At 36.9% G+C, this 22,601-nt stretch overlaps 1 protein-coding gene across 1 annotated transcript in view; it reads left to right on the top strand.

Moving 5' to 3' along the window:
- The window catches only part of THADA (THADA armadillo repeat containing), a 419,051-nt gene that overhangs the window by 319,730 nt on the left and 76,720 nt on the right, over positions 1-22,601 (top strand). The window contains exon 31 of the mRNA XM_031950412.1: positions 3,849-3,943. Coding sequence (XP_031806272.1) covers positions 3,849-3,943 — 95 coding nt within the window. The remainder of the gene's footprint in view (positions 1-3,848; positions 3,944-22,601) is intronic.

The following is a 22,601-nucleotide window of genomic DNA, read 5'->3' as shown; positions in this document are numbered from 1 at the left end:
TTTTTTTTTTTTTTACTTTTATTCCTATTTCCAGGATTTAGCGCTCTGCCCGGCACATAGTAGGTACTTCATAAATGGCCGTTGACTTGACCTGACCCACTTTGCAAGCCTTGTCTGACTGTGACTCTGCCCCAGCTCCCAGCTATCTTGCAGGGTGGAACCCGAAGCAGCTGGCCTTGGATTAGAATTTCTCCCAGAGCCAGATTGGAGGCTGGAGTCAGCCTTTCCTCTTTGGGATCATCCATGGTCCCCAGGTCCCTTCCTTTTTCCTGGAATCTGACACAGCTGTATCTGAATGTGCTTTTCATCGTCCATTTGGCTGCCTTGAGCTGCCTGACCCTGTGGATATTGCTATATAAGCAGCCATGATAGATCTAGTTACATCCCACAAAGTTGGAAGAGCAGTCAGGACATGTCCATTCTGGAGAAAATGTAGGGGAAACCTACCTGGCAAAATGCTATAGAGTTAGTCCTTGTGTTCAGAACCTAAAGTTATATTAGCTTCCCAGTGACTTTCCATCCTTGTTCCGTACAAGGGTCATGATAATTGAAGGGGTGAAACGTGTAGCCGTGGGTATTTTAATGTCTCTGCCAATAAATGACTCTGTGGGCTGATAAACCTAATGGACCCCATCCAACAGCGAGAATATATGGCTCAATGGATGGGAGCTCCTTAAAAACAACCGGGAAGCAGGAAGCAAATTATTGCACCCCATTGCATAAAACTTTGCCTAAAAGCCTATCCCACCTTATTCCTTCCATTCTCTCTCTCCTCTTGGACAATATGCAACCACAAGTTTCTCCATGGTGTCCATGCTTTCTCTTTACGGTCTTACTCATTCTGGCCTCTTTTTTTGTCCTTTTTACTTTTCTCAGCATATTCTTCTACTCTGCTGATGCAGATTTCCTTCAAGCCTCAGCTTAAGTCCCAGGCTCTTTATCATATCTCTCTTCATCAGCATTTTCTACACTATTTTATAGCTTCCTATAGACTGAAGTAGATATCATTTACATATCTTATTGTGATATTTAACATTTACCTCTGGTTTGTTTGTATATTTTTAACATGGTCTCACTAGGGGCAGAAACCACATTTACCTTCACTTATATACTCCTGTTTTATATGTTCTCATCAAGCACAGAAGGTAGATATAAAATAGGTCTAAGTAAAGTTTTGGTAGATTCATCCCAGAAATGGCCTCCTGGTTTTCCTGAATGGCACAGTCGCTGTGTGGTGTCTGCCAATAAAACAATATTTCACAAATTTGGGGCATAATGAATGATGGAGATAGCTAGGACAGGAAGCCAGAAGTGGAAAAACTAAGGTAAGATTGGGAACGGATTGAGGTTCAGTGTGAGAGTGGATGAACCATAGAAAATGTCAATGCAGAAGTGGACAGGGTTTTGGAGTCCACATATTCAAAAGGAATCCCCACCATACTATCCTCAATAATATTATGCTTAAAGACTTAAAAATGGAGAAACCCACCACTTTCCCAGATAGCCCGTTCTACTTTCATTCATATGTAAAAGTAAAAATTTGCAGACATAGAGATAATGGATGATACAGGGAACTCCCAGACAATGAAAACTTCCCCTAACATTACAGGCTAGCCCCTTTTCCTATAAAGTTGCAGTCTCAGAAAGTTACCTAAATTAGGTGACTTGCTCAGAGTCCCAAAGCCAAGACTTGAATCCAGATATTCCTGGTTTTAAGGCTAATGGAGTCATCATGGTCTCTGATAAAAAAGATAATTTGAAATTGATAATTCAATAAATGATAAATTTTCCTGTTTACCTTGCTCCTTGCTCTGTATTCTGAAGCCAGACAGATCAAGTCTACATATCATCCTTTAAGTTAGTTAAAAACTCTTATCATATACTTCCTGGATCTGTTTTTCTCCTATTTAAATATCTCTTTCCTTCAGCTGATCCTGTATGTCATAGACTCATAGATTTTGTTCTTCCCTCTAGTTGGTCTCTTCCAGACACTTTCCAGCTTATGTATCCCTCTTAAACTGGATTACTCAGAACTGAATGTAGGATGTCAGATGTGGTCCAACCAGAGAATGTGCCATTTTATTCCTGGAAGCCATTCCTCCTTTAATGAAGTCTAAGATTGCATTAGTTTTTTGGTTGCTACATCATTCTGCTGACAATAATTGAGTTTGTAGTAACTAAAACTCCCAGGTTTGTTTTTTTTTTTTTCCAGCAAACTGCTGTCCATCTGTGCCTTCTCCATCCTTTTCTTGTAAAATGTATTTTTAAAATCCAAGTATAAAGTTTTATATTTATTTTTTCAGAATTTCATTTTATTAGATTTGGCCCCAAACTCCAGTCTGTAATGGTCTTTCTGGACCCTGACTCTCTCATCTTATCTCTTAGTTTAATATCCCCTACCATTTTGATTAGCATTCCATCTATCTAGAAAAATTCATGAAATTACCAACTAAGTCTATTGCAGATTTGTTATATAATTTCAACGGGGCTCTCACTGCAACAGGCAGTCCTTTTCTACCTCTAATCTTGTAGACTACCCCACTCCCCCAGCTGCTATTTAAACCTTTGAGTTTCTCATGGAATCCCCTTTCCCACCCTTTCAGCTAAGGACTTTGTCTTATAATTCATAGAAAAAAACTGATACCATTTTGTGAGAATTCTTCTTTGTTTTCCACTTTCTTTGTATCTCAAGGACTCAGTACGTAGTAAATGATTATTAAATGTTTGTTGACTGACTGAATGATCTTGGCTTTATTCATTTTGTTTGGCAAAAATAATATACTGCAGAAAGCCAAGACCAGATCATGTTAGCCTGAGCTCCCACTATGATATCATCAGACTATTAATCAAAAATTAATTAATTGATTGTTTGATTAAGAATCTAGAGCTGACCACCCAGTTCTAAATTCATCTAGTTGTATTATTGTTTAGTTTAGAAGCATCAACCATGTCACCCCACAGCACTCCTGAATGCAAGCCAACCAGATTAAATTGGGAAATATGTAAAACAAATAAATTAATTTTTTAAATGTATAAACATGTGTGGTTTTCTAAGTTAATATGTGGTCTTCAGGGATCCTTATGTATAGTTTAGTGGCCTCCATTTCTCTTTTAAGTGTGATATTGCTGGTCTGATTCACATCTCTCCAATTTTACTATAGAATTTGGTGGGCAAGATAGAGAAGATTCTAGTATTCAAAACCAAAAAGCTAGGTGGCTGGATGGCAGATGTGAGACCAGGCACAGGCAGTTGACCTCCTATTTAACAAAAATATGGCTTGAGTCTTAGAATTAAGGGCCTTCATCATCAATTTTGGGCTTTTTACAAGGAAATTTTGCTTCTTCCTTTTCCATCCAGGACGCAAAGTTTGGAGCTGGTTAATCTTTATTGTGTTGTTTAAGGGGTAAAATTCGTTGCTCTATTTATTTTTAAAAATCCACTTATTTAAAAAAAACAACAACGTTTGGCTCCCATGTTTTTAATTTCTTGCATTTGTTTGTTGTTTAGCTCGTTATTTTAAACCCATAGTTATGGTTTGCCACATGTCAATGAGTTCTTTTTCTTTAAAACGTCAAACAAGGATTTTTCATGGTCAGTTTGAGGTTTTTCCAGAAATTACCCACTTTTACAGAGTGTGTTTTTCCTCTCTTTGTTTTATGACAAAAGATAATATGGATATGGTATGGACCTTTTGTTCTTTGCTTTTCATTACTCGGCCAGAACTTACATTACATTAGCCCTAACCCCACGTCTTCCTTTGATTTCCTTCTGGGATGCTTAACAACCACCGCTGTGGCCCGCGGGACTTAAGATGGCTTTGTTTACCTTCTGTCCTTTTACTTTCCAGGCAGAACCCTTGCCTGGTGACCAGAGCTGCCTGTATCGATATTCTCATCCTACTGACTCGCTGCCTTGACAGAGGCCCAGAGGGAAGCTGGCCAGGTATGACTCATCCCGTGTATTTTGCAGCTCGATTTGGAATCTTTACAGGATTTGCATCCCGTGCGTGTGGGGTTCATGTCGTTCTCCGCCCTCCTGGGGGGTTTCGAGTCTCACCACATGTCCCATGAAGGAGTCCTTCATTGAGATACTGCTCAGGAACACCAAGTGGTGCTGAACAATGCTCACTCCCTTCCTATGCAGCCCTTGGGGGGGAGGGCCTAAACCTTGTGTCTTTTAAAGTCTTTGGGAGAAGCTCTTCCTTGTAGGATATTCCCTTTGAAAGGACATTCAGCTTGGCTGTGTGGGGATAGTGAGGCTGTGCCATGAGCTAAATATTCTGCCTCTGAAATAATGCAAATAATAATTGCTTTCTGAGGGTCTTCGTTTCAAATATCTTTCCCCTACATAAATATATATATGTATATATATATATATTTGTGTGTGTTTATATATGTATGTGTGTATATGTTTGTGTGTCTATATATACACATATGACATGTGTATACATGTATGTTTGTGTGCATATATGTGTATTGTGTATGTATCTATAATTTACATATATGTAAGTTTCTGAGTCCAGGCTTCAAATCATTTTAATTGAATCTTGATCCCCAAAGCCGCTCCCTTAAAATAAAAGGGGGAGAGCAACTCCAAATAAAAATGTTTCTTGATGTGTTTATCCAAGAGGCCTCAGGAAGTTGCCATCCATGAGTTCCAGGCCACAGACTGAAACTGATTTTCATCAACACAAAGTGGAATGCGGCATAATGAGCCTGCGACTGGTTAAAATCAGCCCCTTCTAATTGATTAGGCCTGTCTGAAGGCTACGGTTACAAAGACAGGTCCCGAGCACGCCAGTCTGTTCCTGCGTTTCCCTGTCTGTGATTTGTTGTCTTCAGGAAATACGTTCAGGCTGCTAAAGGCCGGCCCTGGACATGGAAAACCGTGTGCCCGAGTCAGTGACTCTGGAGCGTGCTGAGGGGACCCGAAGCTGCCTCAGCCAGAGCCCGGCCCCCCACGCTCGGGAGTCACCACATCGATGGCTTCATACGGGGCATCCTCCTCGGCCTCCCTGTTTTGCTTACGTGAATGTTGGGATGGTATGGAGATTAAAAATCAGACGTTGCCAAAAATTCTTATTTTTAAAATGAGATCTTCCAAAATTCAATAGAAAATCCTTTCTCTATGTGCTGGATACAAACCCTTTCATTTAATAGAGATTTCCTGCATGCTCATTGTATGTGGGTCCTATTCTGGGCACTGGGGAGGAGGGATGGAGGATATAACAATTATCAGACACGATCTCTGCCCTTAGTCTTGTATAAGGGATAAAACATGCGCAGAATAAGTTTGTCTGTCAGCCATTTTTCAGTCATGTCCAACTCTTGTAGCCCTTTTAGGGTTTCCTTGGCAAAGACATTGGAGTGGTTTGCCGTTTCCTTCTCCAGCTTATTTTACAGGGGAGGGAACTGAGGTAAACAGGATTATGTGGTCAGCCCAAGGTCATTCTGCACAACCTCACAACGAGTAAGTGAGAGCAGAGTTTAACTTAGGAAGATGAATCTAATATAGTCTTAATAATAATCTAATAATTAATGGTAATACTTTAAGATATAATGTGAAAATGTAATAAGAAAGGCATAAAGTGATTTAGTAGCTCATTCATTCAGTTTTATTAAATGCTTTGTATGTACAATAAATGTTTCCTCTGTTGGGAGAAGGAGGTTTCTTCTTGATGGGGAGAAAACAGAAAAAGCTCCATGGAGGAAATGAGTCTTAATGGAAGGGTTAAATGAACCTGAGAAGAAAGGACATTTCAGATGTAGGAAGCTGAGCATAGAAAGTATAGAAGCAGGGGAAAAAGTAGTTTGGAGGATAACTGGTAATCTGATTTGACTGCAGTATTTTATATACAGAGAGGAGAGCGAGTAATAGGAGATGAGGCCGGCACTGAGGTCCCAAATCATGTAGGGCCTTGAAGGCTACATGTAGGAGTTTGGACTTTATTTAGCAGGTAATGGGGAGCCACTGAAAAGTTTTTAGGCAAAAAGTTTGATGGTCAGAGGAGCCAGATTTAAAAAAATTAGTCCAGGAGCATTGCATGGAGTCATCTGAAGGAAGAAGAGAAATGAGAAGGAGACTCCTTGGTAAGTGATTGTGATAGTATAAACAAGAAATGAAAAGGTCCTGAAAGAGAAAGAGAAGCATGTTGTAGAAGGGGAAATGTCAGTTCTTAATAACTCAAGGGCCCAAAACAAGGAGGAGATAAAAGTAACTGAGGATTCAACCTTAGTTTGCAGAAATTGGAAAATGCTAGTTGTTGTCTGTGATCTCAGCTTCTCTCAAGACTTAGGTCTCCACAGCTCTCAATACCAGCGAGAGAATACGGCCTGTTTGCCCCTTAGTGCACAGATACGTAGGCAGGGTCCACCCTCAGGTCTTCTTGGTCCAAATGGAATCCTCAGTGACCCCAGGTGTCCTAAGACCCTTGAGCTTGCTCCTCCCCATAGTGCTCTCCTAGCACTAAGTCTCTCCACTTGGTGCCATCTTCTCATGGTTCCTTGTGGGCCCTGGAGGATGCTCAAGCCTTTCTGTGAGTAGCCTGGTATCTGATCTCTCCCAAATTCCTTCCCACCTATCTGTATTCCCAGTGAATGAGGCAAGAAGACCTAACTCCATTAGGTTTTACCCACTAGTAGCATATGTGTTTATACCATGGGTATTGTTCATAGTTCAAAACTATGATCAGATGCCTCAAGCATATTACACATCTGTTATCTACACATGTGTCTGCTTAAAGGAGACTTCTTGGTTTATCATTATTATCAATAAGAAATAGAAACCTTTAATTTCATAGATGTATCCCTTTGTCCATTGGTTAATCAAAAGCTACCTTTTAAAGACCAATATTCTCTGTAAAGTTTTCCTACCACTTCATCTTCCTTCCTTCATCTCTTCACATTTATCCAGTTGTACATAATTTAGCATGTCATTGAAAACTCGTCTTATATTATTTAATAGTGTTTCATATTGATTAATACTATCACTCTAGATTTCTGAGAACTATAATAACATAACTGATTTTCAGCAAACATGATAGAATTTGTATAATTTTATCATTGTTATCTCATGAATCTCCTCTCCTTTTCATTTTGAAACCTGTTATTATTCCCCATCTTACTCCTTTTCGCCAGTCTCCACAAAAAGGTGGCTTTTCTTGGAAAGTCAAGCTTGTTATGTGTACCCTTGATCCCATCCCTTTTTACCCTCTGGTAGCAGATTGCACTACCATTATCTTTATTCTCTTTCCTAATCAGTCTCTCTCTCTCTCTCTCTCTCTCTCTCTCTCTCTCTCTCTCTCTCCCCTTCTGTGTGTGTATGTGAGTCTCCTGCTTTTCTATGCTTGCAAATTTACCCATTTTAACTTTAAAAAAAAATCTTTACTTGATTCTCCTAAGCTGTCCCTAAAACCTCATCTTCTTAAACTATGATTTCACAATTCCTTTTAGGGTCTCATAACTGAATGTGGGAAGGTCACAAAATTATGACTTATTATCAGTAAATGTTTGATTTGTATACTTGTTTTATATACCTATATATCTGGAGTCATATAAAAATTTCTCAGGTGAAAAGGGATCTTGAGTAGAAAAAGTTTAAGAAGCTCTGCCTTAAAGTATCATCCTTTATCTTTCCTCCCTTTTCAGCCAAATATCAAGGAAATGTTATCTACTTTCATTGCTTCCACTTTCTAACCTCACTTTTATTTCTTGATCTTTTGTTAGCTAGCTTCCCACCTCATCACTCAACTGAAGTCACCAAAGATCTCTTTCTTTCTCTCTCTCTCTCTCTCTCTCTCTCTCTTTCCATTTCATTTTGCTTTATTTTTCTTTCTTAAAAATTTCCTCCCACTCAATAGTATTTTAATTTTTTTTCTAATTACATGTAGTTTTCAACATTCAGTTTTACAATATTTTGAATTCCAAATTTTTCTCCCTTGCTTCCCTAAAATAGCAAGAAATCTGAAATAAGTTGTACATGTACAATCATGCTAAACATATTTCCACGTTAATCATGTTACAAAAGAAGAATCAGAACAAAAGGAAAAATCCATGAGAAAGAAAGAAAAAAGTGGAAATAATATGCTTCTTACCCATATATATGTCTTATAAATTAAAAAAAAAAAAGAAAATAGTATGCTTCGATCTGCCTTCAGGCTCCCTGGTTCTTTCCCTGGAGGCAAGTGGCATTTTCTATGGCATTTTCCATCATGAGTCTTTTGGAATTATCTTTGATCATTTTTTTCTGAGAACAAAGCCTATCAGAGTTGCTTTTTGAACGGTATTGCTATTACTGTGTAAAATGTTCTTTTGGTTCTACAGATTTCACTCAGTATCAGTTCGTGTAAGTCTTCCCAGGCTTTTCTGACATCATCCTGCTCCTCATTTCTTATAACATAATAGTATCCCATTATATTCAGATATCACAACTTGTTCAGCCATTTCCCAATTGATAGCCATCCTCTCAGTTTCCAGTTTTTTGTCACCACAGAAAAAGCTGTTATATTTTTGTACATGTGAGCCCTTTCCCATTTTTGTTATCTCTTTGGGATATAAATCTAGTACAGGCACTGTTGAAAGAGTGTGCATAGTTTTATAGCCCTTTGGCATAGTTCAAAATTGCTCCCCAGTTTGGTTGGATCAGTTCACAACTCCACCAACAATGCATTAATGTTCCAGTTTTCCCACTTTTCTTGATAATTTCTTATCTTACTGTCTTTCCCTTTTTTTTAATCATGGCTTTCAGACAGTCCACTAATTCTTAAATTATTTTTTCTGGATCTATTTTTCCTGGTCAGTTGTTTTTTTGCATGCGGTAATTCACATTTTCTTTTTCTTTCTTTCTTTCTTTCTTTTTTTTTCCCTGAGGCAATTGGGGTTAAGTGACTTACTCAGGGTCACTTCTCCAACATTTATCATTTTCCTCTTATGTCATAGTAGCCAATCTGATAGATGTGAGGTGGTATTTCAGAGTTGTTTTGATTTGCATTTCTCTAATCAATAGTAATTTAGAGCATTTCCTGAATTAAATTTACCTGAAAAATGCCTGCTAATATCTTTTGACCATTTGTTAATTGGGAAATGACTTGTACTCTTATAAATGTGATTCAGTTCTTTATATATTTGAGAAATTTTATAAGGAACACTTGTTAAAATTGTTTATCAGCTTTCTGCTTTTCTCTGCATTGATTATTTCAAAAACTTTTAAATTTAATGTAATCAAAATTATCCATTTTACATTTCATTATGTTCTCTGTCTCGTGTGGCCATAAATTTTTCCTTTCTCCATAGATCTGACAGGTAACTATTCTTTGCTCTCTTAATTTGCTTATAGTATCACCCTTTATATCAAAATCATGAACCCATTTCAACCATAGGGTATGAATTATTGGTCTATGCTTAGTTTCTGTTATACCAATTTTCAGTTTTCTTAGCAGTTGTTGTCAGATAGTGAGTTCTTATCCCAGAAGCTGGAGTCTTTGAGTTTATCAAACAGTAGATTACTGTAATCATTGACTATTGTGTCTTGTGTATCTTATCTATTCCACTGATCTACCACTCTTATTCCTTAACTAGTTTCAAATTAGATCTTACATAGCTAGCCCATCTTCCTTTGCATTTTTTTCCTTTATCCCTTAATGTTGTTGACCTTTTGTTCTTTCAAATCAATTTTGATGTTTTTCAAGCTCTATTAAATAATTTTTATAGTTTGATTGATAGGGCACTGAATAAGGAAGTTAATCTAGGTAAAATTTTCATTTTTATTATATTAACTCAGCCTACCCATAAAAAATGATATTTTTTTAGATGACTTTATTTAAATCTGACTTTGTGTGACAAGTATTTTATAATTGTGTTCATATAGTTCCTAGATTTGTCTCAGCAGGTAGACTCTCAAATATTGTCCATAATTATAGAACTGCTGAAGATTTATTGGTTTATTTTAGCTCCTACAACTTTGCGAAAGTTGTTATTTCAAGTAGTTTTTTCATTGATTCTCTAAGTACAGAATCACATTATCTGCAAAAAGTGATAGTTCAATTTCCTCACTGCCTTTACTAATTCCTTCAATTTCTTTTTCTTCTCTTGATCCTGAAGTTAACCTTTCTAGTATAATATTAAATTATAGTGTTGATAATGGGCACCCCCTGATCTTATTGGGAATGCTTCTAGCTTATCCTGATTACTTATAATGCTTGGTGTCTACTTATCATTTTAAGGAAAACTCCCCGTATTTCTATGCTGTCTAGTGTTTTTTAATGAGTATTGTCTTTTATGAAAAGCTTTTTCTGCATCTATTGAGATAATCATATAATTTCTGTTAGTTTTGTTATCAGTTTTGCTGATAATTTTTTCTAATATTGAACTAGCCCTGCACTCCTGCTATAAATCCCACCTAATCATAGTGTATTATCCTTGTGATAAGTTGCTGTTTACTTTTTTGTGTTTCTCTTGAGTCTTATATTTGAAAATCAGATTTTCTAATTCAGCTCTGGTCCTTTTATCAAAAAAATGTGGATATTTCCTATTTCAGTGAATAGCCAGAGTATGTTGTTTTGCTAGGTAGTTGATTCATGATTGTAATCCAAATTCCATTGACTTCTGGAATTTTGTATTTCAAGTGTACTGATCTTTTATTGTAGAAGCTGATAAATCCTATATAATTCTGACTGTGGCTCCTTGATTTTTGAATTGTTCATCTATGGCTGCTTGCAGTATTTTCTCCTTGACCTGATAATTCTAGACTACATTATTTGTTGGAGCTTTCATTTTGGGATCTCTTTTAGGAATGATCAGGGCATTCTTTCAATGATTATTTTACCCTGAGATTCTAGGATTTCTAAGCAATTTTTCTTGATAATTTCTTATCTTACTGTCTTTCCCTTTTTTTTAATCATGGCTTTCAGACAGTCCACTAATTCTTAAATTATTTTTTCTGGATCTATTTTTCCTGGTCAGTTGATTTTTTGCATGCGGTAATTCACATTTTCTTTTTCTTTCTTTCTTTTTTTTTTCCTGAGGCAATTGGGGTTAAGTGACTTACTCAGGGTCACACAGATAGGAAGTTTTAAGTGTCTAAGGTCACATTTGAACTCAGGTCCTCCTGACTTCAGGACTGATGCTCTATCCACTGTGCCACCTAGCTGCCCCTCTTCTATTTTTTTTTTAATTCTTTTGATTTTGTTTGATTCTTAATATCTCATAGAGCCATTACTTTCTATTTGCTAATTCTAATTTTTATCTCCTCTTCCATTTAGCCAATTCTAGTTTTTGAGGAGTTGTTTTCTTCAATGGAGTTTTGTTTTGCTTTGTTTTTTCCACTTGACCAATTATATTTTTTAAGGAATTGTTTTCTTCAGTCAGTTTTCCCAGCTATTGACTTTCTCTTATATAACTTTCATTCCTTTTCCCAATTTTTCTTCTATCTCTCTCATTTGATTTTTGAAATCTTTTTTGAGCTCTTCCAAGAAGTTTTTTTTTCTTTTCTTTTCTTTTTTTTTTTTTTTTTTTTTTTTTTTTTTTTTTTTTTGTCGTGAGTTTCACCTTTCACTTTGAGGATTTTCAAAGTTTGGGATATGATGAGTTGTCTCTGAGACATGTCCCAGTGAGAAATGTCCAATAGGCAATTGGTAATGTAGGACTGAAGCTCATGGGGGGGAGTCTTTTTAAAAGGGGTGGTTGTTGCTGTTGAGTTGTTTTAATCATGTGCAACTCTCTGTGACCCCATTAGGGATTTTCTTGGCAGAGATAGTAGAGTAACGGTTTGCCGTTTCTTTCTCCATCTCATTTCAGAGATGAGGAAGCTGTACAAGAGGATTAAGTGACTCGCTCAGGGTCACACAGTAACTAACTGAAACCAGATTTAAATTCAGGAAGATGTGTCTTGCTGACTCCAAGCCCAACATTTTCTGCACTGAACCACCTAACTTTCCATGGGGGATTGGGCAAGGGGGTATCTTAGGCTATTTCATTCATTCATAAATATATATGTGTGTACGTGTGTGTGTGTACGTACATATGTACATACACATACACATATATAATATATATGATATATATACATGTAAATGTAATATGTATGTGTCTATCTATCTCTATATATGTTTTTATGAGTCACCTTCTTAAAGATGATAGTTATACCTGTAAGAACTGATAATATAACCATGAGAAAGAAGGGACTGAGAGAGAGAGAGAAAGAAGGGAGGGAGGAACCAAATATTTATTAAGCACCTATTATGCTAAGACTTTACAACTATTATGTCATTAGATCCTTATGACAACCAACCCTCGGAGGAATGGTTGAGGAAACAGAAACACACTGAGGTTAACAGTAAAGAAGAGAAAAGAGAAAATGATATAACTTGGAAGAATATCCCCAATTAGTGGATGTGATGATGTGCATGATGAGTCATCAAGAGAGACTTAGATGGAGCCATTAAGACAGCTGAGAGGAGCTTTAGCTGGCATTTATTAATTAGTAATTAATAATTAAATAACATTAGCAGCTGGTATTTATATAAGTAAGGTTTGCAAGTATTTTCCTTATTATCTCTTTTAAGTCTCACTACAATCCTGGGAGATAAGTGCTTTAATTATCCACATTTTACAACTGAGGAAGAGAGATTTAATGATTTGCCTGATTTATTTAAGTGCCTGAGGCTGGTTTTGAATTTGGATTTTCCGAAATCCAAATCTTGCTCTCTATACACAGAATACTCAGGGAGGAAGCAGTATCCAGGAAGAGAACGTGTTATAATATAGAGAAGGATGAGAATTAAGAAGATTCCATCAAATTTGGCCTTTAAGAAAATGATGTCATTGAGATGGTCATGAGCCAGACTAAAGGCAAAAAGTTGGAGGATAAGTGAGAAGAGACAAAGTAGGAGGATGAATGTGGAAAGAGCTTTTTTTTAGAAATTTGGCAGAGAAATGGGAGGAGAGACAAAGAATAGTAGCTTAAGGGGATGGTAAAGCGGAGTGAAGACTTTCTTTTTTTAAATTTTATTTATTTCTAATTTATGAAATAAAACAAACATTTTCATAATATGAAATTTTAAAGATGCAATGACTGCACATGAAATTGCAAATCTATTATGTACAACTTGTTCTTCCTTTTAAATATATAATAAAGTTTTCATATATGTGTGTATGTCTAGCTATATATATATATATATATATATATATACACATGTAAAAATCATTATCTGCATAGTTCCATTAGTTCTTACTATATTTCTCTATTTATGTATATCTATATCTATTTATATATGTAATCTGTATCTATATATGTAAAAATCATTCTCTGCATAGTTCCATTAGTTCTTACTATATTTATCTATCTATTTATGTATATCTATATCTATTTATATATGTAATCTATATCTATATATGTAAAAATCATTCTCTGCATAGTTCCATTAGTTCTTACTATATTTATCTATCTATTTATGTATATCTATATCTATTTATATATGTAATCTGTATCTATATATGTAAAAATCATTCTATGCATAGTTCTATTAGTTCTTTCTCTGGATACAGATAACATATTTTATGTGATTGTGAAGGAATATTACTGTGTTATAAGAAATGATGAGAGGGTTTTTAAGCATGGAGAGATTTGTGCATGTTTAAAGTCAGTAGGAAAAAAAACTAGTTAATTGGGAAATATTGAGGTTTGAAGAGAAGGAATAATTGTGTATAAAATCTGTTAGAGAAAAATGGAAGGAAAGGGGTTTCAAATACATCCAAGCAATGGTCTGCTGTCTCTTTGTTCTAGAAGAAAGGAAAAGGGAACAGAGATCAGAAGGCGAGGAGAATTGGTGCTTAGGAAACTCTTGGTCTCAATTTTTTCTTTAAAATAAAAGGATCCTCATCTAGGGAAGGGAGGAGAAGCAGGATGTTTGAGGAGGGAAGCATAGATTTAGAGTAGCTTCTGTGGGGAATGAGATAGGGCATTAATTGGGAAGAAATGAAAGTATTGCAGTAGCTATGTTGTCATTGAAGAGAGAAGTTAGTAAAAGCAGCATTTGTGGGTGTTTTCCATTTTGTTGATTCTTTAAATGAGCTATTTGTCCAATAGATCCCTGACGCTCAATCCTCAGCCTCCAAGAGTATCTCCGTATCTTCCATATCTTTTCCATATTTCTTTTTTTTTTAAGAGACATTCTTGGAAAAACTGAATCATATCAAGATTGATATAGTAACTGTCTAAATCATAGCAAAGGACAAAAAAGAAATTTAAACAAATATTAATTCTTTAGAGGAGAATATTTAGGTTCTAGGAGGTTAAAAGATTGTTTCATAGCCAATTTCAATTTTTAAAAAAAGTTTGTTAAGAATCAGATACACACAGAGTAGAACAAAAAGATGAAACTGTACATCTGTTACAAAAAGCTTTTTTTATTTTAAGTATATAATAAATTTAACATATATCCTCTATTATTTTAATAGTTTTTTTTTTCTAATTACACAAAATGACAAATTTTAACACTCATTTAAAAATTTTAAGTTCCAAACTTTCTCCCTTACCGCCTTGCTCTTTAAGATGGTAAGGAATTTGATATAGGTTATATATGTGTAATCATGTAAAATGTATTTCCATATTAGTCATTTAATTTATACTTTCAAAGCTGTTCTGTTTCCTTCTGGCTTCCCTTTAGTTTTCTTCTGTGTATTCTTTTTTTTTTTTTTTAAATAATAGCTTTTTATTTTCAAAATACATGCAAAGATAATTTTCAAGATTCACCCCTACAGAACTCTATGTTCCAAATTTTTGTCCTTCTCTTCCTCCCCTCTCCCTTAGACAGCAACCAATCCAATATAGGTTAAATATGTGTAATTCTTCTAAACATATTTCCACATTTATCATGCTACAAAAGCGAAATCAGATCAAAAAGGGGGAAAAAATAAGAAAAAAAAAGTCAAACAACAAAAAAGGTGAATATACTATGTTGTGATCCACATTCAGTTCCCAGAGTTCTCTCTCTGGATGCAGATGGTTCTCTCCAAGACAAGTCTATTGAATTGGCCTGAATCACCTCATTGTTGAAGAGAGTCCATCAGAGTTAATCGTTACTTAATCTTACTGTTGCAGTGTACAATGTTCTCTTGGTTCTACTGACTTTACTTAGCATCAGTTCATGTAAATCTCTTCAGACCTGTCTGAAATTATCCCACCGATTGTTTCTTATGGAAAAATAATATTCCATTTTCTGTGTATTCTTAATCTTCTTTTGGGCAACCCTGTTGATAACCAACCTCTCCCAACTCCCTCCCCTATTTGGAAAAAGAAAAAAGAAAACTTGTAACAATTAATTATTCATGTTCCAACAAAACCAGTTCTTACTCTGGCTGTATCTGAAAAATGTATAGTTATCCCTTCCACATTGCGACTTTCCCCATCATGGTTTCACTATATCATGGCTCAGTATAAGAAATTAAATGGGAAGTTTAGAAACTCAGAAATGCATAAAATAGTTTTGTGTAATGCCAATATATTTTATCTTTTAATACCATAAATATTCACAATTTCTTTTATAATGTTATAAAATGACCAGATATTTAACCCAAATTTTATAATAAGGTGCAATAAACACCCCATAAAAGAAAAAGAAAAAATTCCGACTTCTTCTCTGGTAGGAAGGGCCAAAAATTTTACTCAGATTTTCCACATTGCTGGGGCTGGCTGCCTCTAACCCCTGCAAAGTGGAAGGGATAACGTCACATCTCAAGCTTAGGTGAGTAGCATGTTTCATGTCCCTCCTCATTGTGGTTGCTAATAATTTCTTTGATCAAAATTCTTATAGCTTTCAAACTTGTTTCTCTTTGCACTGTTGTTATTGTACTAATACTCCTGGTTCTGTTCCCTGTTTGGCTGATGGTCCCTGTTCCCATTGAAACCATCCCTCTCAGTGACATAGCCGGCCTCCTAACCTGCTCCAAGTCTAGTGTTCTTTCCAGTCTCCTAACGGGGACAGAAGAGATTTGGGGGTGGGGATGATGCACATGACCCCTCCTCCACCCCACTTTTCCAGGCTGGGGAAATGTGTACTAAGAAAGGGGAAGGGGGATAGAGAGAGGAGGTGATTAGAAAAGCTTAAGATAATGATGTGTTTGACGTAACTTGAACTTTCATCTTGGTACTTCCCAACAATTTTGAGGTTTCTCCATCACCATTAACTTGCCCCCCCCCCAATTTCAAATCATGAGTTTGTTTGGGTTTTAAAAGCTGTTTAAAACCACAAGAACTCTTAGTCCCTGATTCCTTCCCTCTGCTGGATCCAGCTGTCATCATCACTATATCAGTTTCTCCAAGAAAATTACAGCCCCTGAATGGGATTTGGGGAGGGGATGTTTGGACCAGAGGCTTGCAGTTGAACCAGGGAGGAGGCAGGCTGCTCCCACGCTGGTCTGGGAGGGCAGACACAAATGGAGAATTTTAGAAACTTTCTGAAATCCTAATTAGTCGCCACTTGAAATTCTATCACTTCCTTGTTTCTTAGTAGAAGCAAACAAGCTGTATATGGGCTGAAGGCTCATTCCCATTTGAATGAAGGGAAAATGAAGCCTTTATTAGGCACTTGCTGTGTGCAAAGCACTATACTTTTAATATATTTTAATATACTCACTGAGTATACAAATGCTCTCTCAAGGAGTTCACATGCTAATGGAAGAGGTGACACATTTGAAAGATTTTAGCAGCAAATCAGGTGGAAAAGGCCTATGATCCTTAGGATCATCTGCAAGGCAGACCATGTTGTTGTTTAGTCATTTCATTTGTGTTCTTGGCAAAGATACTGCAGTGGTTTATTTGCCATTTTTCTTTACGGATGAGGAAACTGAGGCAGACAGGGTAAGTGACTTGCCCAGGATCACTGGGCCCAGTGTCTGAGGCCAGATTTGAACTCAGGAATATGTTTTCCTGACTCCAAGCCCTGTGCTCTATGCATCATGGCACACCACGCCGCTTCCAAAGTGGAACATGATCTTTTATCCAAAAATGTTAAATTCTTTTATCTCTAACCTATGTGTACCTAATAGCTAATAATTTTAAATGCCTGTGAAATTTTGAGGCTTGCAAAGCACTTTACAAATAGTGCCTCATTTTATTCTCACAGTAACCCAGGGAAGTAAGTGCTATTATCACTCTTATTTCACAGATGAAGAAACCGAGCTACACAAAGTTTAAAAACTTTCTCAGGATCCAAAATGATTCATAAAGAAATGTATAATAAAAATAATATATATCAAAAAGAATAAAAACAAAAATATATAAATATATAAATAAAACAAACAAAAAAAACTTTCTCAGGATCACACAGCCAGTTCAATTTCTTAGTACAGATTTGAACTCAGATCTTAGTGACTAAGATCTGACCCAGAGCTTCAAATATGCTTTACCTGTCCATTCATACATCTGTACATGCACAGAGGTGGACAAAAGGAGTTCACCCGCTTAACCTTCCTCCTAACGAAGCCATGACTTGCAGTGCCTACTTATGACCAAGAGGGAATTCAGTGATGAAAATCATAGGGGAGTTGGGATGTCATGGTACCCACATGGCACAGATTAGGAAGCCGAGGCCCATCCCTGGTCCAGGGTCACAAAGAAGTCCCCAGTCCTAACCCCCCATCTTTCCACTGCGCCTTCCTTCTGTTGCTGCCTTTCTCTCTCGGAACTAACTTGGCCAGCCAGTGAACGTTTCTTAAGCACTCAGGAGGGCAAACCAGATACCTGAGAGCATCTTACAGAAGTGAAGGGAACTGAAGAGCTTTCCTGGATGAGCTTCCACTTATACTTTTCTCAAGACTTGCCTTTCTCTGCTGCTGCACTTGCTTCTCTTCCTCCTCCTCTTGTGTTTGGTGTAATTTGAACTTTCATCTTGGTACTTCTCAACAATTTTGAGGTTTTTTCTTTTCTTTCTTTGTTTCTTCCTCCTTCCTTCTTTCTTTTCTTCCCTTGTTCTTTCTTTCTTTTTCTTTCCTTTCTTCATTCTTTCCCTGTCTTTCTCTCTTCCTTCTTTCTTTTCCTAGTTTTCTTTCTTTCTTTCTTTTTCTCTGAAAAACCAGACTTTGATCTAAATGGATTCTACCTTTAATCCCAAACCACTCTGGCTCTCGGTAATTGGCCAATAATAGTTCCCAGCCAACCTCACTTGGTCCTAGTTTGAGTTTTGATGGCTCTGAAGGAGGTTAGCAGGAATTGTTTCTGTTCTGGCCAGAAACTCTGAAATTTTCCCTCCTGCACTGATTCTTTTGTGAAGGCAAACTAGGCCATCTTTTGCCTCAATTCTTACCTTACTTAATCACTGAATGGGCTTTGTCTCAGACAAACTGAAACCTGAGAAAGAGCTTAGCTGAAAAAGGCCAAAGGCTCCCACTGTATCCTGGACCATCTCCAGTGGTCTTGACCTATGTCTTGCCAATAGACTCAGATGACCCTGGAAGAGAGAGTAGAGTCACTTCATTTAAACCCAGTTCACTTGCAAGTGAAGACATCCTCCTCCTCATGTCATTGGTCCTCTACCATGATGAGGGACACACAATAACCTTTCTCTAAAGGGCAGTGTGATATAGTAGAAGGCTAGAATCAGAAATGGGTAGAGTAAGAAAAGAGATGCTAGATAGATAAATAGATAGATAGATAGAGAAGACTGAAGGAGGAAGGAGGGAAGAAAGTAAGGAAGGAAAGAAAGAGAACAAAGGAAGGAAAGAAGAAAGAGAACAAGGGAAGAAAAGAAAGCAGGAAGGAAGGAGGAAGAAAGAGAGAGAAAAAAACAAAGAAAGGATGAACACAGGAAGGAAAGAAAGAGGGAAGGAATGAAGGAAGGAAGGAAAGAAAAAGAGAAAGAACAAGGGAAAGAAGGAAGGAGGAAGAAAGAAAACAAGGGAAGAAAAGAAAGAAAGGAGGGAGGAAAGGAGGAAGAAAGAAGGAGGAAAGGAAGGAAGAAGAAAGAAAAAGAGGGAAGTAGGAAGAAAGAGGGAAGGAAGGAAGGAAGGAAAGAAAAAGAAGGAAGGAAGGAAGGAGAAACAAAAGGGAGAAAAAGAAAGGAAGAAAAAAAAAGAATATTTATTAAATATCTTACTATCTACCAAGCATTTGGCTAAGCTCTGAAGATACAAATACAAGTTATCAAAAGAATCTCTACCCTCAAGTAGCTTACGTTAGAATGGGGAAAGATGATGCATAAAGGGAAATTGTAAAGAGGCTGGGGTAAAGCATCTGGATTAGGTGACTAGAGCAGAAAGGGACAATTCTGGTCCAGAGATAATAATGCCTGTAGACCTTAACCTCATAGGTAGCTGCACACATGACATGAGATAATTAGCCCTGTGAAGACATTTGCAAACCTTAAATCAGCGCCCTGTAAATGCCATGATCATTAAGGGTTCGGCTGTCCTTGGACCCAGTAGGCCAGGCTTGCCGTCTGGAGGCGGTGGGCCCTGGGCGGCCCGTTTAGCTTCTCTCTCAGCACTTCAGGTGACTCCAAGACCATAAATTACAGACTTAGAGAGAGATCTCTATCACTGAGGAAGTTTCTGTGAGGATGAAATAACAGGTTGGGGCTGGGACCAAATTTCAGGACTTTAATCGAGGCGAGGCTGGCTGGCCCCAGGGAGGGAGAAGTCCCCATTTCAGTAGCCTCCAACTACTGGCCTGTTTTAATTGCCCGTGTTCCTGTTCACTAACAAGAGCTAACAGCATGCAGAATGACTTAAGGGCGCACCAGGGGACTCTGTCCCGCAGTTAATAGAGAGAAGGTGGGGCCACTTAACAGAACCAGACACTTCTCTCCTTTTAAAATTTTACCTGCAGCCACTTTGCAAAACACATCCCAACACCCTGCGGTTTGGTTGGTGTGCATTGCGGTTTCTTTGTTAGTTGAGATTTATAGTTCAGATGCAGTAGTCCTGCCAAGTGCAATAAACGTTTTGTTTTAGCTGGAATGTGAGCGACTGTTTTTATTATCATTATTTTGCCTCTAAACATCTTAAAGTGACCCGCATTTGAGAACAAAGTCAGAATCCCTAAATACTTCTCAGTGCCTGGCTGGTGGAATTTGTAGATCAGTTTAAGATTAGGAGGAAAGGCTCTCATTTTATACCACTTGTATTTAGGTAATGAAGGTTAGAATAGTAATGGAAGCCTTCCCATAGGGCAGCTTAGATGTTGGTAAGGGTTAAATGGCAAAGGCCTCTGAATGACATTAAAAAATGCCTGTATTTAGAGGGCCTAAAGCTTGAATAATATATGTGTGACAGGAATAAATATAAGGTCACTGATTTTAATGATATTTTAACTTCCTTTACCTAAGTTCCTAGGAAGCATAGCCAAACAATTAACAGAGACTAAAAACATTGGCAACTTACAAACACCTGCTTTGATTATTTGGTCTAATGAGGTTAAATTTAACCAACTCCATCTGAATAAATTAAAACAATTCTTATCTTTTCATTGGGTCATAAATTTTATCAGCCCAGGGTGCACATGTATTTAATGCGGTACAGTTGGTACCATTCTTTCAGCTTCGCTCAGGAGAGAAAGGCAAATAGGAAGCATATTTTTAGAAGCCTCTGAGCCTGCGCCTGAAGTTATGAAATTCCAAGGAAATCCAGGCTTTAGTCTCATAAACTTTGCTGCTTTTCCCTAAAAATCTGCCACTATTTCAAAGGCATCTTTGTATTTTTTTTTTCCAAAGGCAACAGTGAGCCCTCAAATAAGCACCAGATTTGTGTCTTCTATGGTTCATTCATTCACGCAAAAAAGCTTTTATCACGTACCTGTAACAGGGCAGTCTCCATGCTAAGTTCTGGGAACACAAAGACAAAAAGAAAACAAATCCTGCCCTCATGGAGCTTACAGTCTACTGGGAAGAAACAGTACTTCCATAGATATCTACTTCAGTAGTATGAAGTAAATGCAAGGCAAATTCAGAGAGAGTGGGAGAAGGGAACAAATGATGAATATTTCACTTTGGGGAAGGGATCTTTCCATGGGTGAAAAATAGGAATAGATGTAATTGTCTGGCTACTAAGTTAATGTTGGTTTAAATTGAGAGAATTCTTGGAAATATGTTAGATAATAGGAGCTCAATATAAAATGTTGAAATTTAATAATGAGGAATTCTTGGAGATCATTTCTCCCATCTCTTTCATTTTCCAAATAAGGGGAAAAAAACAAAAACATTTTCTATTCTCAAAGAGTTCCCAGTCTGAAGTAGTAGTAGATGTCAGAGTTGTATATTGACATGTTTTTATCACTCTGGGAAAAGTTCTGAAAGTAATTTAATAATTTTTTTTTTTACTGAGATTAGATTTTTTTTCCCCTTGAAATTGTATTCAGAAGTAAATATCCAAAAAGAGAACCAGCAGTGAAAACCTTGGTTTCAATTATCTATTCATAAATGCACAAAGGATAGGTAATAAACAAGCTGAACTAGAGAACTATAATGCAGAAGAATTACTTTGGCTTTGTAAAAGTCTGAGATTTGGAGGAAGTTGAAACAGCATGGATAGAGCACCAGGCCTGGAATCAGGAAGGCCTGAATTCACTTCCACCCTCAAACACTTACTAGCTACATGACTTTAGGTAAGTTGTTTAATCTGCTTGCCTTTATTTCCTCATCTAAAAAATGGAAATAAAAGTAGAACTTGTTGTAATGATCAAATGAGATCATACTTGTAAAGCACTTAGCCTAGCACATAGGAGGGCTATATTAACTATATAAATGTTGGCTGTTGTTATTATTATTAGATAGGGTAGCTCTCATAACTGAACCATGACTATTAAATGGGTATATCTCATTCAAAAACAACAGACCAGCTGAAAGCAGCTGTTGTGTGGAGATGTATCTTAAAATAAACTCATATGAAACAATCCAGGAAGCATGTTCAGAAAGCATGTTGATGAAGGTAATTTGAGAGAGAGAAAGATGTTTTCTAGAGAGTGTACAACAGACCATCTAGCCAGAAGGAAGATCAAGTAAATCATTGGCTCTCTTCCAGATCTAAAACTGTGATTCACAGGACTCGCTCTGATGCTCCGTGAGAAGGAAAATAAATAACAGAGAGAGTATAACTTACCCTCTCCTATTACTATTTTCAGAACTTGAGAAGTCCTGTCTGGGATGCCAGAGAAAGGGGAAGACAGCCCTGTAAGAGCTTACTAGCTCCCTAGCAAGAGAGGAGATTTTTGCAAATGAAATAATTCAAGAACAACAAAACAGTGAATGTAATTAAGTACCAGAATCCAACTACAGTAAGTAAGCTACAGGAAAATATTAGCAAAACTTGAGCTAAGAATTTTAATAAAAAGTTATGTAAGGGAAGCTAAGGAACTTGAGGCCTTGAAAGATGGAGATTTGGAAAGATATAAAGATGCAACACTGAAAAAATGACTATTGTGTTGGCCAAGTAGATGGAGACCCAGGAAGAAAGGCTGGAGAGAAGAGATGACTAGTGGTAAAAGTTAGTAATGCAATTGTTTGCAATGCCACTAATAATTTCTTAAATGTATGTAACACTTTAAGAATTTCAAAGCCTTTTGTATATTCCTTAACAATTCTGTGACTTTGGGAGATGTATGATTTCATCAGAGT

The sequence above is a fragment of the Sarcophilus harrisii genome, chromosome 2, assembly GCF_902635505.1.
Source record: "Sarcophilus harrisii chromosome 2, mSarHar1.11, whole genome shotgun sequence".
Lineage (NCBI taxonomy): Eukaryota > Metazoa > Chordata > Mammalia > Dasyuromorphia > Dasyuridae > Sarcophilus > Sarcophilus harrisii.
This window is presented reverse-complemented; position numbering and strand designations above follow the sequence as displayed.